This window comes from Leptodactylus fuscus, chromosome 2 (assembly GCF_031893055.1).
Source record: "Leptodactylus fuscus isolate aLepFus1 chromosome 2, aLepFus1.hap2, whole genome shotgun sequence".
In the NCBI taxonomy this organism is placed as follows: domain Eukaryota; kingdom Metazoa; phylum Chordata; class Amphibia; order Anura; family Leptodactylidae; genus Leptodactylus; species Leptodactylus fuscus.
Window position 1 is genome coordinate 37,171,104 of NC_134266.1, and position 17,467 is coordinate 37,188,570.

The window sequence follows — 17,467 nt, forward strand, 5'->3', positions numbered from 1 at the left end:
TCAAAAGTTGGGAGGTATGCCTGAGTACACCCAGCAGTCATTTCAGTGGGTTAAAGGGATCCTATCATACAAACACATTTTTTTCTTAGTAACACGTCAGAATAGCCTTAAGAAAGTCTATTCTTCTCCTACCTTTTGTTGTCTTCTCCGCACCGCTGTTCCATAGGAATCCTGGTTCTTGTCGGTAAGCAAATTCGTTCTCTAGCAGCACTGCGGGCGGTCCCCAACGCTCAAACAGCACTGGGGGCGTCCCCAATGCTGCCAGAGAACTCTCTCCAGCGCCGCCTCCATCTTCGTCAGGAACGTCCTCTTCTTCTGCTGCAGGTTTCAGACTTCTAGGCCTCGGGCAGAGCAGATTGCACATGCCCACAGGCCACGAGAAAATGGCCGCTTACAAGCGCATTCAGGATTGTATCACCATAAGGTCATAATAGACCTTTGGGGACATCTGATCACTTTTTTTTTGTATTAGAAACTGATTTCCCCTGCAACTGGGGCTGGTACATTTAGCCCCAGTTGCAGGAGGAAAATATCCTCCTACACATTACTATAGACCTTATAGAGCTGATCTGGGTTCTATAGGACCCAGCAGCTCTTAGAGGACGCTGACACCGGCGGATCACGTGACCGCCGAGTCAAAGGGCGGCCGCATCATGGTGGCGCCCATAGCTGTGTATCCATTGAGTGCTGTATACACAGCGATTGAGAAGGCAGGGAAGGTAATAAACCTTCTCTCTAGGAGCTCTGGCTGAAATTACAGCCAGCTCCCATGATCTCATGCAGCTGCTGTGTTCTGATTGGACGTTCCGGTACGTCCTGTCAGAACAATGCAACCACCTTCCGGACGTATGTAGTCTATGGGCGGTCCATAAGTGGTTAACTGGAAAAATGTCACCGAAGTCAGAGCTAGTGCCAGAGTCTCTTGCACCTAGGTCAATGGGTAAGTTTGCTGCCCTAAATACTTTTTTTAAATGTAGATTATCAGCCCCATATAGGGCTCACAATGTATCATTTTTCCATATCAGTATGTCTTTGGAATATAGGAGGAAATCCATGCAAACACGGGGAGAACATACAAACTCCTTGCAGATGTTTTGTCCTTGGCAGGATTCCAAGCCAGGACTCCAGCGCTGCAAGGCTACAGTGCTAACCACTGAGCCGCCATGTTACCCACCTGTATTTAAATACTTTGACTAATGTAAAGGAACTTCTTGGCGCCCGCGCTGGCATTCAGCAGTCAGGGGACATGCTCTTGTTACCCCCCACCCTAGTTACACCCTTGATGAAGCGCGATTAAACTTATAAGAGCTAAAAAAAGAATAAATACAACCTCGAGTTGCTTGTGAATAAATAAATGTATTTAACACAAGAAATTTTGTTCTTTTTTTCTTTTCTTATGTTCTAGGATCACTATAGTGAATACTGAATAGATAAGTCACACTTTTCAGTAATCTACTTCTTATAAGGATTCAGAAATTGTTAATTGAGATAGCTTCTCTCATCTGCATACATATGACTTCATCGATGTACAGAGTATTTTCTTTGACTTGGATCTCCTCTTCTAGAGACAGCTGGTTACGGATCAAGCCTTTCAGCTCAGCTTCTGCCTGGCTCAGAGTTTCCCGTAGTCTGCCAAAAAATAATTAAAAAATGAAATAATCAATTAAAACGTTTATGTGTTTAAGTGCGATTTGTACACAAAAGGAGTTTTCTGGATGATATTGATGATTTTATCACTTCGCTTACAATTAATGACTGATTATTTTAGGACTGTTTTAGGCTGTTTTTTCTTGTCATGCCCCCTAGTTATATGCTATGGTTTAGGTTATTCACATATCAGCAATCCCGACTAGATAGAGTACAGTGAATGACATGTTCTTTAGCCCATGGCAGTAAGAGAGGATGGCATGGATGCAAAATAATTTAAATATTCAATGTGACCAAGTTTACACAATTAATTGAGCTGACTTTTGGTTATTTTACAATAAATTGCCCATCCCTAATCTATTCTATGAATAGGTCATTATATATAACCCCTGAAAAACCCCTTTAAAGAGGAACGTTCATAACCTCCACCAATTCAAGATAGTTCCCCAACCCCCCACTGATTCCAGCACAGTTGGAATTTAGTCTCTAGCCCCCACTGTTCCCAAGCAACAAGTGCAGGTAATTTTGGTGCCTGATGGTCTATGACAGCTCTGTAATGTCAGAAGGGCGGTGTCAGGTGTGATTCAGAGCACCAATCAGATCAGAAGGAGCCAGTGTCAGAGCTCAGAATCACACCCCTTGTCTGCTCCTGCCTGACACTACCCTCCTGACAGTACAGAGGCTAAATAAGGCTAAATAGTAAATCAGGCACCAAAACTAACAGCAATGATTGCTCAGGAATGGTAGGAGTTAGAGAAAAATATCCAACCGTGCCAGAATCAATGGGGCAGAACCTATTAAATGATGTGAAAGCTGGATTTGTTAGAGGGGGTGAAAGGTTCTCTTTAACACAGAGAGAGTTCTAAAATTATTAACACTATCTTTATTAAACTGCCATAGAAATCAATTTGGCAAATTCTATAGGACTTATTACATAGAGTGAGTGCTGAATCTTTTTTTTTGTATACAGTTAGGGCCAGAAATATTTGGACAGTGACACAATTTTCGCGAGTTGGGCTCTGCATGCCACCACATTGGTTTTGAAATGAAACCTCTACAACAGAATTCAAGTGCAGATTGTAACGTTTAATTTGAAGGGTTGAACAAAAATATGTGATAGAAAATGTAGGAATTGTACACATTTCTTTACAAACACTCCACATTTTAGGAGCTCAAAAGTAATTGGACAAATAAACATAACCCAAACAAAATATTTTTTTTTTCTAGATTTTGTTGCGAATCCTTTGGAGGCAATCACTGCCTTAAGTCTGGAACCCATGGACATCACCAAACGCTGGGTTTCCTCCTTCTTAATGCTTTGCCAGGCCTTTACAGCCGCAGCCTTCAGGTCTTGCTTGTTTGTGGGTCTTTCCGCCTTAAGTCTGGATTTGAGCAAGTGAAATGCATAATCAATTGGGTTAAGATCTGGTGATTGACTTGGCCATTGCAGAATGTTCCACTTTTTTGCACTCATGAACTCCTGGGTATCTTTGGCTGTCTGCTTGAGGTCATTGTCCATCTGTACTATGAAGCGCCGTCCGATCAACTTGGCAGCATTTGGCTGAATCTGGGCTGAAAGTATATCCCGGTACACTTCAGAATTCGTCCAGCTACTCTTGTCTGCTGTTATGTCATCAATAAACACAAGTGACCCAGTGCCATTGAAAGCCATGCATGCCCATGCCATCACGTTGCCTCCACCATGTTTTACAGAGGATGTGGTGTGCCTTGCATCATGTGATGTTCCCTTTCTTCTCCAAACTTTTTTCTTCCCATCATTCTGGTACAGGTTGATCTTTGTCTCATCTGTCCATAGAATACTTTTCCAGAACTGAGCTGGCTTCTTGAGGTGTTTTTCAGCAAATTTAACTCTGGCCTGTCTATTTTTGGAATTGATGAATGGTTTGCATCTACAGTCCTATGAAAAAGTTTGGGCACCCCTATTAGGGCTAGTTCACACGTGAGTATAAGGGGAGGTTTTTGACAGCGGATTTCGCGTCCAAAACCTCCCCTTATAATGGTGGTATATGGAGACCGCCGGGCTTCTGTTCTCCGCTAGCGGCGAGCTGCTGCTAGCGGAGAAAAGAAAGGACATGTCCTTTCTTCAGGCGGAAGCCGCGCAGTCTCAGCCGCGCGGCTTCCGCCCCCCGCAGCTCCCTCCTATGTCGGCTCATTCATTTGAGCCGACAGCAGAGGGTTAAGCCGCGACAGCGATGGTCGCGGCGGGCGGGTTTTGACAAGAGAGAGACGCGGCTCGCCGTGGCTCTCTCTGTGTCAAAACCCGCGCGGGCAGTTCACGTGTGAACTAGCCCTTAATCTTAATCATTTTTAGTTCTAAATATTTTGGTGTTTGCAACAGCCATTTCAGTTTGATATATCTAATAACTGATGGACACAGTAATATTTCAGGATTGAAATGAGGTTTATTGTACTAACAGAAAATGCACAATATGCATTAAACCAAAATTTGACCGGTGCAAAAGTATGGGCACCCTTATCATTTTATTGATTTGAATACTCCTAACTACTTTTTACTGACTTACTGAAGCACAAAATTGGTTTTGTAACCTCAGTGAGCTTTGAACTTCATAGCCAGATGTATCCAATCATAAGAAAAGGTATTTAAGGTGGCCAATTGCAAGTTGATCTCCTATTTGAATCTCCTCTGAAGAGTGGCATCATGGGCTACTCAAAACAACTCTCAAATGATCTGAAAACAAAGATTGTTCCAACATAGTTGTTCAACGGAAGGATACAAAAAGCTGTCTCAGAGATTTAACCTGTCAGTTTCCACTGTGAGGAACATAGTAAGGAAATGGAAGACCACAGGGACAGTTCTTGTTAAGCCCAGAAGTGGCAGGCCAAGAAAAATATCAGAAAGGCAGAGAAGAAGAATGGTGAGAACAGTCAAGGACATTCCACAGACCACCTCCAAAGAGCTGCAGCATCATCTTGCTGCAGATGGTGTCACTGTGCATCGGTCAACTATACAGCGCACTTTGCACAAATAGAAGCTGTATGGGAGAGTGATGAGAAAGAAGCCATTTCTGCACGTACGCCACAAATAGAGTTGCCTGAGGTATGAAAAAGCACATTTGGACAAGGCAGCTTCATTTTGGAAACAAAAATTGAGTTGTTTGGTTGTAAAAAAAGGCGTTATGCATGGCGTCCAAAAAGAAACAGCATTCCAAGAAAAACACATGCTACCCACTGTAAAATTTGGTGGAGGTTCCATCATGCTTTGGGGCTGTGTGGCCAATGCCGGCATCGGGAATCTTGTTAAAGTTGAGGGTCGCATGGATTCCACTCAGTATCAGCAGATTCTTGAGAATAATGTTCAAGAATCAGTGACGAAGTTGAAGTTACGCCGGGGATGGATATTTCAGCAAGACAATGATCCAAAACACCGCTCCAAATCCTCAGGCATTCATGCAGAGGAACAATTACAATGTTCTGGAATGGCCATTCCAGTCCCCAGACCTGAATATCATTGAACATCTGTGGGATGATTTGAAGCGGGCTGTCCATGCTCGGCGACCATCTAACTTAACTGAACTTGAATTGTTTGTCCAAAATACCTTTATCCAGGATCCAGGAACTGATTAAAATCTACAGGAAGCGACTAGAGGCTGTTATCTTTGCAAAAGGAGGATGTACTAAATATTAATGTCACTTTTCTGTTGAGGTGCCCATATTTTTGCACCGGTCAAATTTTGGTTTAATGCATATTGCGCATTTTCTGTTAGTACAATAAACCTCATTTCAATCCTGAAATATTACTGTGTCCATCAGTTATTAGATATATCAAACTGAAATGGCTGTTGCAAATACCAAAATATTTAGAACTAAAAATGATTAAGATTAATAGGGGTGCCCAAACTTTTTCATAGGACTGTAGATGTGAACCCTTTGTATTTACTTTCATGGAGTCTTCTCTTTACTGTTGACTTAGAGACAGATACACCTACTTCACTGAGAGTGTTCTGGACTTCAGTTGATGTTGTGAACGGGTTCTTCTTGACCAAAGAAAGTATGCGGCGATCATCCACCACTGTTGTCATCCGTGGACGCCCAGGCCTTTTTGAGTTCCCAAGCTCACCAGTCAATTCCATTTTTCTTAGAATGTACCCGACTGTTGATTTTGCTACTCCAAGCATGTCTGCTATCTCTCTGATGGATTTTTTTTTTTTTCAGCCTCAGGATGTTCTGCTTCACCTCAATTGAGAGTTCCTTTGACCGCATGTTGTCTGGTCACAGCAACAGCTTCCAAATGCAAAACCACACACCTGGAATCAACCCCAGACCTTTTAACTACTTCATTGATTACAGGTTTACGAGGGAGACGCCTTCAGAGTTAATTGCAGCCCTTAGAGTCCATTGTCCAATTACTTTTGGTCCCTTGAAAAAGAGGAGGCTATGCATTACAGAGCTATGATTCCTAAACCCTTTCTCCGATTTGGATGTGGAAACTCTCATATTGCAGCTGGGAGTGTGCACTTTCAGCCCATATTATATATATAATTGTATTTCTGAACATGTTTTAGTAAACAGCTAAAAGAACAAAACTTGTGTCACTGTCCAAATATTTCTGGCCCTAACTGTATAAGTGGTCTCACTGGGGAAAGTTAAATAAGTCACTGCCAGATACCTTTTCTTCCCTGAACAACCAGATATTGGGGTACAGTCTGGCCACCCTTAAAGGGGCTCTATCATTGGGAAAAGTCATTTTTAACTAAGCACATACTTGCATAGCCTTTAGAAAGGCTATTCCACACCTACCTTTTGTATGTAAATTGCCTCAGTAGTTTCTGAATAAGCCCCTTTTTTAATTCATATGCTAATTAGCCTCCAGCGCGCATCAGAAGTTCCCAGCAGCACTCATCTCTGCTATTCTCTCCTATGTGTGTGTGCAAACAGGGAGATGAGACATCAGCAGCAGCAGCAGCCTGTGCTATATACACACATAGGAGAGAATAGCAGAGGTTGCACGATGAGACTTCCGGAGTGCTCACTGTAGGCTAATTAGCATATTAATAAAAACAGGCTCTTTCAAAAACTACTGAGGCAATTAGCATACAAACGGTATGTGTGTAATAGCCTTTCTAAAGGCTATGCAAGTATGTGCTTAGTTAAAAATGACTTTTCCCAATGATGGAGCCCCTTTAAGCACAGTCAGAAATTGGGAGGATTAGTCTGACCTTCATCTGATGTGTATGGCCACTTTGAGACTTTGCTTGCAACTTCCCTCAAAAGGAAGAGTGCTTTAGAACAAGGCAGGTTGCACTAGTGTAAGAGGCCTAGACCACACTTGCTAACGTATCAGAGTGGATGTCTGAGAGAACAGCACCCAGATGAGGCTACATTCCCTACTGGCAAGGAGATGGCTCTTTAGGGACATAACACATCCTGTTTTTGACCATGTTACAACCCTTTTTTGTGATGTAGGCACGTTGATTTGCTGGTCGTGCCCCTTTTTCATGATGTGACCGATGCATGAAAATCAAATATTTAATGACCGAAAGCCTGGTGAACATCCTACCAAAGGAGATTTGACCACTCTTCTGGGAATCTGGGAGGCCCCTCCTGTTTAAATGAGCATCCCGGGCATAGTGGGGTAGTTGGCTAGTATGACCTAGACCCAGTCCAAAAAGTAGGGAAGGAAAGAAGAAGGAAGTTCAGGAAAGAGGCATGTGCCTCCAATATGGCCGCCCACTAAAGGTTTTATAAAAATCAAAATACAATACTATTTTGCACTTGATCTATCCTATAGTAAACGGTAAACTTACAGATGTGATCATTCTTATATTTCACTCACCTTTCAACATTGGTAGTGATCTCCTGGACTTCAGTGATAAGTCTGTATTGTGCAGGGTCACGACACAGCTCAGCATTAGGTCTCAGGGTTCTGGTTTCTAGACGAGTCTGAGCCACTTTGATAGGTCCTTCTTTATCTGCGATGGCTTTCTTAAGGGCTTGTATATTCTTTTCCTGGGAACTGATCTCATCCATAACCTGTTCATATGAATAAAGAATGGATATACAGTAATTACGGTAACTTTTCTATGTAGATAATGAAAGTGATCTTCATTACAGCCCAGATTCTCATACATATAGGTTCATTTAGTGTAGGTAATGTAAGTGTAGTCTTCAGGAGTCTGGTTCAATATAGAAATATTGTATGTTATATGGAGCATTCAGTTTTATTCTGCTTAGCTCCTCTTGCTCTAATACACAAAGCCAGAAGACTAGACTGTATTATGGTGACAGGTCCCCTATAAAGGAACAGTGTTATAAGAAGGTTGCTGCTGTAGATATGTATAGGCCATGTAACAGGCTGGTGCAGACAATGATTGTGGTTGTAGATGTGGTGATAGTGCACACAGCACCAACACAACAGGTGTTGTTATAGAAGGCATGAACAAACCCGGTTCTATTTACTGGTAAATGTCAGCAGAAGGCCCATCAGCTTGAATGTTGCAATAATCCAGGGGTACTCAACTACTTTTAGTAAAGTTCAACTGGCTTGTGTCCGCCATCTGGTTTAAGTCCAAGCCAAACAGTAGCTGAACACGATAAGACATGTCTGACTATAAGACATATCCAAGGTTTAAAGAAGGAAAATAAGAAAAGATATTTCATATTAATTTAACATAACCTGGTGGTGAAATGGAGTACAGTGCTGAATGTCACTAAGTAGTAAGGGAGCAGTACTGTGCACTATATTGTCTGAGGAAGCCCTAACAGGGCACTAAATTGTCTAGGGAGGCACTATTGCGGCACTATACTGTCTAGCGAGGCACAAATGTGACACTATTATTGTCTGAGGAGGCACTAGGGTGGCATTATATTGTCTTGGGAAGCACTAATGCGGTACTATACTGTCTGGGGGGGCACTAATGCGGCACTATACTATCTGGTGAGGTACTAATGCGGCACTGTACTGTCTGCGGAGGCACTAACGCCGCGCTATACTGTCTGGGGAGGCACTAATGCCGCGCTATACTGTCTGGGGAGGCACTAATGCCGCACTATACTGTCTGGGGAGGCACTAATGCCGCACTATACTGTCTGGGGAGGCACTAATGCGGCACTATACTGTCTGGGGAGGCACTAATGCGGCACTATACTGTCTGGGGAGGTGCTAATGCGGCACTATACCGTCTGAGGAAGCACTAAAATGGCACTATATTGTCTGGGGAGGCATTACCGTGTCATTATACTGTGTGGGGGCAATAACATGGCATTATACTATGTGTAGGCACTAGGGAGCTTTATACTGTGTGTATGAGGAACACTAATGGGATATGTTCTAATGAACTATTGGTCCCCCTCGTCGTATAATGCTCCTTAGTGCCCCCCTGCACCCCCCCCCCCACACACACACACACATTACAATCTTTATTACTGCCCCCACAAAGGACAGATACATCTCCTGAACACTGTCCCCTAAGCCAAAGACAAGCTACCTTTCTTTGCACGACGTGCCACTTTAAATGAAAAAAATAAAAAATGAGGTACTCGGTGTGCCATGTAACAATTGCAGGGTTGCCAGATATAACTTAAAGGGAGTCTGTCATCAGGGAATTAATTTGTAATCAAGTAATGACAGTACCTTGTAGTGTTCCTTCCAAATACGCCTTTATTATTCAGCATTGTAGCCCCATTATCAAGAAATTTGCTGCTTTATTTTTAAGCAAATTAGGTGAAAAGGGCCTCACTAGTAAAGCTGCAATGCTTAATAACATACACATCTTTGGAAAGTGTGTAAGGAGCACTAAAAGATACTGTCATTAGTTTGGTTATGATTTAACTACTGTAAGAAAGTGACAGGAAAAGTCCTGGAAGGACGCTATATCTCCCCTAGAGTCCTCTCATATGTGTGGTGAGTGAGGGCTTCAATAGCTGTAGCAAGGCATCTGTCAGTATTAACCTCTTCTCATCCTACTGCAGGAAGGAGCTTGCGTGTACAGGTGGGAACAGTTAGGCCTAATCACAGGCCTATAAAGCCTCTCAAAACTTCAGTCCTGGGCAGTTCCTGGGGGAGAGTGGTGGAGCCAGGTCCTGTCCAGCCAAACTGAAAACTGGTGAGACCAGTGGGTGCTCCACAGCTTGTATTTCTTATTGATTTGTTTTGTCCGTGTGGTTGAAGCAAGCCACACGTATAGACAGATTGCTTCTGTGTAGTTAGTCGCCTAGCTGGGCAGGTATTTGTGTTTCTGTTTTTGCCTGAAGTAAAGGCCTGTTTTTGTTTGCCAATACCTTTTTGCAAAATAAACACACAGGGCTAAAACCCTGTTTAAACTGATTTTGGTGTCTGTCTCTGACTGTCTGGGTCCGCTGCTGCTACTGCTGAGCCTACCTCCCCCACACTACATATACAGTAGACGCCTATACAATGCATGCACACAGACACACACACATACATATGACACTGCACATGCACAACAGTGAACACGCACAGACACAGTATGCACAGAGACGTACACAACATTGCACACACACTACACTACCGAGGAATCTTTGAAGGCTGCCTCCCTGCTATCCCTCTCGTGTGTCTGGTGCAACTTGTCATCAATTGTGACTATTCCTACTGGCTATACAGACTCTAGTTCCTCACGTTCAATGCCCCTATTGACCAACAGTGGTACTGCACCTTAACAGATTAATACAGCAACATTTACAGGCAGGTGATCCTCCATTGCCTTACAAATATAAGAATAATATATACAGATTCTAATAGAGATTGCACTATATTTACCTTTGCCAAGTGAACTTCCAACTTGTTTTTTGCATCCTTAGTCTCTGTTACACGTCTTTTCAAGGCAAAATTGACTGTATCACATTGTTTATGCATGTCACAAGCTGTTTCAGACAAGATGCTGTCAATCAAAGCCCGCAGTGCTACAGCATTGTTCCTCTGCTTTTCTGCTTTCTCTATGTTAGCATTGCTGAAATCTTCCCACTCTTTAGGTGTTACTGAGCTAAGAACAATAAAAGACAATATTGTCAGAACTGTAGTCGCTGGATCGATCCCCATTAGGATACAGAGGACAGATTTGTTTGGACCCATAATGGGTTACAGTCCTGTTTACCTACTCTCTTGTAATGGGATCCATTCATGGTTTTGCAAAAAAAAAAAAAAAACATACAGCCAGTATGTCCATGTAATTTTTTTGGAAAAGAAGTGAAGTTACAATTTCCTACTTGCCAGTGTATAAACAGCCAAAGATGGAAAATTTCATTTCAAAACCCAACTTTTTATGAGGTCTGATTTGCAGGATTACCCCCCTTTTATATGACACTTTTTCCACTTGGCTGGACTACATGGTATCAGGCAGTAGCATGTGAAGGCTGTACAGTGGACGGCGCCAAAAGGACGCTTCAACGGCACAAGCAATAGGCACAAATTGATTCTGCCAATTTGGGTAGAATCCAGTGGCGTAACTACTGGGGTAGCAGCGGCCACAGGGCCTGGGACATTAGGGGCCCGGCGACAGCCGATACCGCTGCGGTTTTTTTTTTTTTTTCTTAATATGCCGTTACCGGCTGGAGTTACTCCAGACAGAAACGGGCCCTATTTATTTACCAATACTGACAGGGGCCGGGATCGTTAAGTGATCCACAGGCCCCACAAACACTATTCTTATACTCGGTGGGGTCTTTTCAGACCCCCGAGTATAATGATCGGAAGCCCGGGAGAGGTAAGGGAACATAAAAAACAGTGTTACTTACCACTCCACGATCCAGACAGGCTTCAGGCCTAGTTGTGTGACACCCCTGACGTCACATGACCGGGGCCTGCATCCCGGATCATGTAACGTCCGGACGTCATTCAAGATGGCCGACACCACCGAGGACTGCAGCCGAGTCGAGGATAGGTAAGTGACAGTGTTTATGTTGGGATTCCCTCTCGGTCTCCAATTATTATACTTTGGGGTCTTTTCAGACGCCAGAGTATAATAACATACCTCCCAACTTTTGAAGAACCGAATGAAGGACAAAATGTGCGGTGCGCTAGCCCCGCCCACGTTTGTGTGGACTCCACCCACTCATTAATTTTTCATCTGCCCGTACACAGTATAATTCTCCTACAGTCACCCGCAAATTATGTCCCTCCTCTATCTCTCCCCAGTTTCATATACACCCTTCATCTGCCCCGAGTTTCATGTCCCCCCTCCATCTCTGCCCCGAGTTTCATGTCCCCTCCATCTCTGCCCCGAGTTTCATGTCCCCTCCATCTCTGCCCCCAGATTCATGTCCCCTCCATCTCTGCCCCCAGATTCATGTCCCCTCCATCTCTGCCCCCAGATTCATGTCCCCTCCATCTCTGCCCCCAGTTTCTTGTCCCCCCCCATCTCTGCCCCCAGATTCATGTCCCCTCCATCTCTGCCCCCAGATTCATGTCCCCTCCATCTCTGCCCCCAGATTCATGTCCCCTCCATCTCTGCCCCCAGATTCATGTCCCCTCCATCTCTGCCCCCAGATTCATGTCCCCTCCATCTCTGCCCCCAGATTCATGTCTCCACATCTCTGCCCCTAGTGTCATGCCATCCTCTACTTCATCTGCCCCCAGTTTCACGTTCCACCTTAGTGTACACATTACACTTCTCCTTCGCTCCCTCACCGCTCTCTGCGCGCCTCTCTCTCTCTCACTGGCACACAGTTGTAGACGCGATGTGACGTCATCACATCGCGTCTACACAGCCAGTAGGCGGCGCGCAGCGGCGTATGTAGCCGTGTATGTGTTCAACTCAGATCTACGTCCTCTGGACGCAGATCTGAGTTGAAATCGGGACATACCTCCCTCCAACCGGGACCGCGGGACACGTCACTGAAATCGTGAATGTCCCGCGGAAATCGGGACGGTTGGGAGGTATGTAATAATTGTTCATTGGGGCATAATACTGTGCGCAGGGGCCACTATGGGGCATAATACTGTGTACTGGGGCCACTAGGGGCATAATACTGTGTACTGGGGCCACTATGGGGCATAATAGAGCATGCAGGAAAGCAGGGGGGGGGGGCATGTCAAAAGTTCACCACGGGACCCCGCCATTCCTAGTTATGCCACTGGGTGCATTGCAAGTGTATATAGTGTACTATGTTTTTTTGGTCTGGGGCAAAACGTAGAATAAGAGCTATACTTCTCCATTTTGCAACCTGGGCTCACCGAAAGAAGTAAATGGGGCTGTGGAGGTAAAGGTGACAAACAGATATCATCTATGTGCCTTCGGTACCATTCAACCACTGATCTGGCACATGCACACAAAAGTCTTACAACCTCTTTCCTGTACATATGGTGAAAACAAGTGATTAGATATCTGGGAGGTCACATAAATTCATTAAACTCTACTCTCTTTTAGGCAAATTTCCCTCCATTACTCTCAGATATCTGGAGGCATTTAGTTAAATCGAAGTCATTAAAATGATCATTCCTTGGAAGAATATAAAAATGTCTATTCCTCCTAAATTCCTTTCCAGAAAATACATTTTTGGAATTTTGTATGGACACAAAATACAAGATGTCTATTATCTTTATAGATGCAATAGGTATTGTAGTACAACGCTTGCACTGTCATCTGTTCGTAGTATACTGTAGTGATGTTAATGTTATACTGTTTTCTATATTATTATTATTATTATTATTATTATTATGTTTTGTCTAAACTGTACAAATAAATAAAACATAGCTGAATAAAGAAGACAAGAGTTCAGTTACAATGACATCACAGGGCTCATGACATCATAGTTACCATATGACATCACAATTGGTATGGAATGTGTAAAGCTCTTAACCTGAACCATCTTGGCTCACTTGAGCTTGATAGCTTGAAGAGGACGGTATGCTCAGGTATGTAGCTCTCCACTCAATGCTGAGGCCTCATTCACACATTATATAGCTGGGGCATGGGGTTCAGAATTGCACCATTAACACTCCAAAAATGTTAGCAAGGATGACAGTGTGTCATGTTTCTTGTTCTGATTAATCAGGACGATTCAGTAAAATGGTGACGCTATGGAGAATATTTATCTTCTATCCATCAGATAGAGGATAAATATCTGATCAGTGGGGGTCTGATCATTGAGACCCCCACTAATCCTGAGAACAGGGGTGTTTGACCTCCATTGTGCATTCAGCAGGACAGCAGCACTGTTTGGCAATCCACTCCCTAAAAAATTATAAACAGAATAAAGATAAGGTCATTTATTATATGAGATAAGGTCATTTATTATACGTCCTTATCTCTACTCTGTTTACAATTTTCTACTTTTAATCCCCTTATCTGTCCTCTAGGGGATGGGCAGTGTTTGCTATATGCATAAAAAGGTGTCAGTATACAATCAGTATGTGCATCAGTCCATTTTAAAGTGTCAAACTGAAATCAGACGGATGGATGGCATACTGATGTGTGAATCAAGCATTACGAGGGTGGGAGGAAACCTGCCAAAGCAGTATTGGCGCATAATGGGTTAAATCCTCAGCTACATATGTCACCATGTTAGCTGCAGCCAATAGGATTGCTGGATCTGAATTTGAAAAACCAGTTGTCTGCAGTTATTGGCCAGTGATGATGGGAGACGGACGTCTGCTGCAGTGATCACTTTATGGTGACGTCTTTGGGAAGAGATCCAATCAGAATACCGCGGATTAGAGATGAGCCAGTTCTATTCCATCGAATACCTCCCCACCATAGGTATTATTTGTGTAAGCGGCTGAACACCTAGGGGTTAAGCGCATCGAATATTCAGGAGACTATACAGGAGATATGCATGGCCACCAGTATGTCTGTCATAGACTGATTTGGTAACTTACATGATTTTATCTTTGTTTCCTCATAGGGCAAAGTATAATGGAGGTAGCAGGGATAGTATCAAGGTAGCATGTATGACATATTCACTGTGAGTGCTGAACATATTAGAATATATATACAGTATATATACAGTATATATATATATATATATATATATATATACATATGTGTGTGTGTGTGTCTTTAGGCATGTCTATGTTTAGGCATGTCTATGTAGATAGATAGATAGATAGATAGATAGATAGATAGATAGATAGATAGGAAATAGAGAGAGAGATAGATAGATAGGAGATAGATAGATAGATAGTTAGATAGTTAGATAGATAGATAGATAGATAGATAGATAGGAGATAGATAAATAGGAAATAGATATGATTGATAGATAGATAGGAGATAGATAGGAAATAGATAGATAGAAGACAGATAGGATAGAGATAGATAGATAGATAGATAGACAGATAGATAGAAGATAGATAGATAGGAGATAGATAGAGTGATAGATAGATAGGAAATAGATAGATAGAAGATAGATAGATAGATAGATGATAGATAGATAGATAGATAGATAGATATATAGGAGATAGATAGATAGATAGATAGATAGATAAATAGATTGGGATATATATATATATATATATATATATATATATATATATATAGTGTTCACTTATGTATTAAGTATATTTAAATATAGTTTGTGTAATATGAGTTTTAACATGTTGTGTAATTGGTATTTATATATTTGTGTGTTTGTATATAAATATGTATAGATACAGTATATAGGAATACAGTTTGTAAAGTGTATACTGTATTAACAGTATATATATCTATATGTAGATGTATGCTAAGTTTAATATGACTTAACATTACTAAATTGGTAGTTATACGCATGTGTGTATTGTGTGTGTATTGTGATTAATAGATAGATAGATAGGTAGATAGATAGGAGATAGATAGATAGATAGATAGATAGATAGATAGAAGATAGAGGGATAAATAGAGAGAGATAGGAGATAGATAGATAGGATATAGATAGAGAATTAGATAGATAGATAGATAGATAGATAGATAGATAGATATAGATAGATAGGATATAGATAGAGAATTAGATAGAGAGATAGATAGATAGATAGATAAATAGATAGATAGGAGATACATAGATAGATAGATAGATAGATGGATGATAGATAGATAGATAGATAGATAGATAGATAGATAGGAGATAAAGAGATAGAGAGAGAGAGAGATAGATAGATAGATAGATAGATAGATAGATAGATAGATAGATAGATAGGAGATAGATAGGCAGAAGTAGAGGGGATAGAGGAGATAGGTGCTGCAGCAGCCCTGCAATACTAAAATACATAGGGACTGGCTGGTAGTTCAACTGAATTCCATAGCAGGGCAATAGAACATCCCAAATAGATTGGGATATTATATATAATGCTCACTTATGATTAAGTATAGTTAAATATAGTTTGTGTAAAGTATATACTGTATATTTATATGTGGCCGTGTATATGACTTTTAACATGTTGTGTAATTGGTATATATTTGTGTGTTTGTATATAAATATGTATAGATACAGTATATATGAATACAGTTTGTAAAGTGTATACTGTACTAACTGTATTTATATCTATATGTAGATGTATGCTAAGTTTAATATGACTTAATGTATTACTTAATTGGTAGTTATACGCATGAGATAGAGAGAGAGATAGATAGATAGGAGATAGATAGATAGATAGATAGATAGATAGATAGATAGATAGATAGATAGATAGGAGATAGATAGAGAGAGAGAGAAAGAGAGAGAGAGAGAGATAGGAGATGGAGATAGATAGATAGATAGATAGATAGATAGATAGATAGATAGATAGATAGATAGATATTGATAGGAGATAGATAGATAGATAGGAGATAGATAGACAGGTAGATAGGAGATAGATAGATAGATAGAAGATAGATAGATAGAGATTGATAGGAGATAGATGGATAGATAGATAGATAGATAGATAGGAGATAGATAGATAGGAGATAGATAGATAGGTAGATAGGAGATAGATAGATGGATAGATAGGAGATAGATAGATAGAGATTGATAGGAGATAGATGGATAGATAGGAGATAGATAGGATATAGATAGATAGATAGGAGATAGATAGATAGATAGGAGATAGATAGATAGATAGAGATATATAGATAGATAGATAGATAGATAGGAGATAGATAGATAGATAGGAGATAGATAGATAGATAGATAGATAGGAGATAGATAGATAGATAGATAGATAGATAGATAGATAGATAGGAGATAGGTAGATAGAGATTGATAGGAGATAGATAGATAGGAGATAGATAGATAGATAGGAGATAGATAGATAGATAGATAGATAGATAGATAGATAGATAGGAGATAGATAGATAGATAGATAGGAGATAGATAGGAGATAGATAGATAGATAGATAGATAGATAGGATATAGATAGATAGATAGATAGATAGGATATAGATAGAGAATTAGATAGATAGGGGATAGATAGATAGATAGATAGATAGATAGATAGATAGATAGATAGATAGGATATAGATAGAGAATTAGATAGATAGAGAGATAGATAGATAGATAGGAGATACATAGATAGATAGATAGATAGATAGATAGATAGGAGATAGATGGATAGATAGATAGATAGATAGATAGATAGGAGATAAAGAGATAGAGAGATAGATAGATAGATAGATAGATAGATAGATAGATAGATAGGAGATAGATAGGCAGAAGTAGAGGGGATAGAGGAGATAGATGCTGCAGCAGCCCTGCAATACTAAAATACATAGGGACTGGCTGGTAGTTCAACTGAATTCCATAGCAGGGCAATAGAACATCCCAAATAGATTGGGATATTATATATAATGCTCACTTATGATTAAGTATAGTTAAATATAGTTTGTGTAAAGTATATACTGTATATTTATATGTGGCCGTGTATATGACTTTTAAC

General features: G+C 41.1%; 1 protein-coding gene across 1 annotated transcript in view; it reads right to left on the bottom strand.

Moving 5' to 3' along the window:
- Positions 1-1,469: 1,469 nt before the first annotated feature.
- Positions 1,470-17,467, bottom strand: part of TEKT1 (tektin 1) — a 26,024-nt gene continuing 10,026 nt past the window's right edge. The window contains exons 5-7 of the mRNA XM_075262605.1: positions 10,406-10,628; positions 7,463-7,659; positions 1,470-1,629 (exon numbers count right to left, since the gene is read on the bottom strand). Of these exons, the coding sequence (XP_075118706.1) occupies positions 1,470-1,629; positions 7,463-7,659; positions 10,406-10,628 (580 nt within the window). The remainder of the gene's footprint in view (positions 1,630-7,462; positions 7,660-10,405; positions 10,629-17,467) is intronic.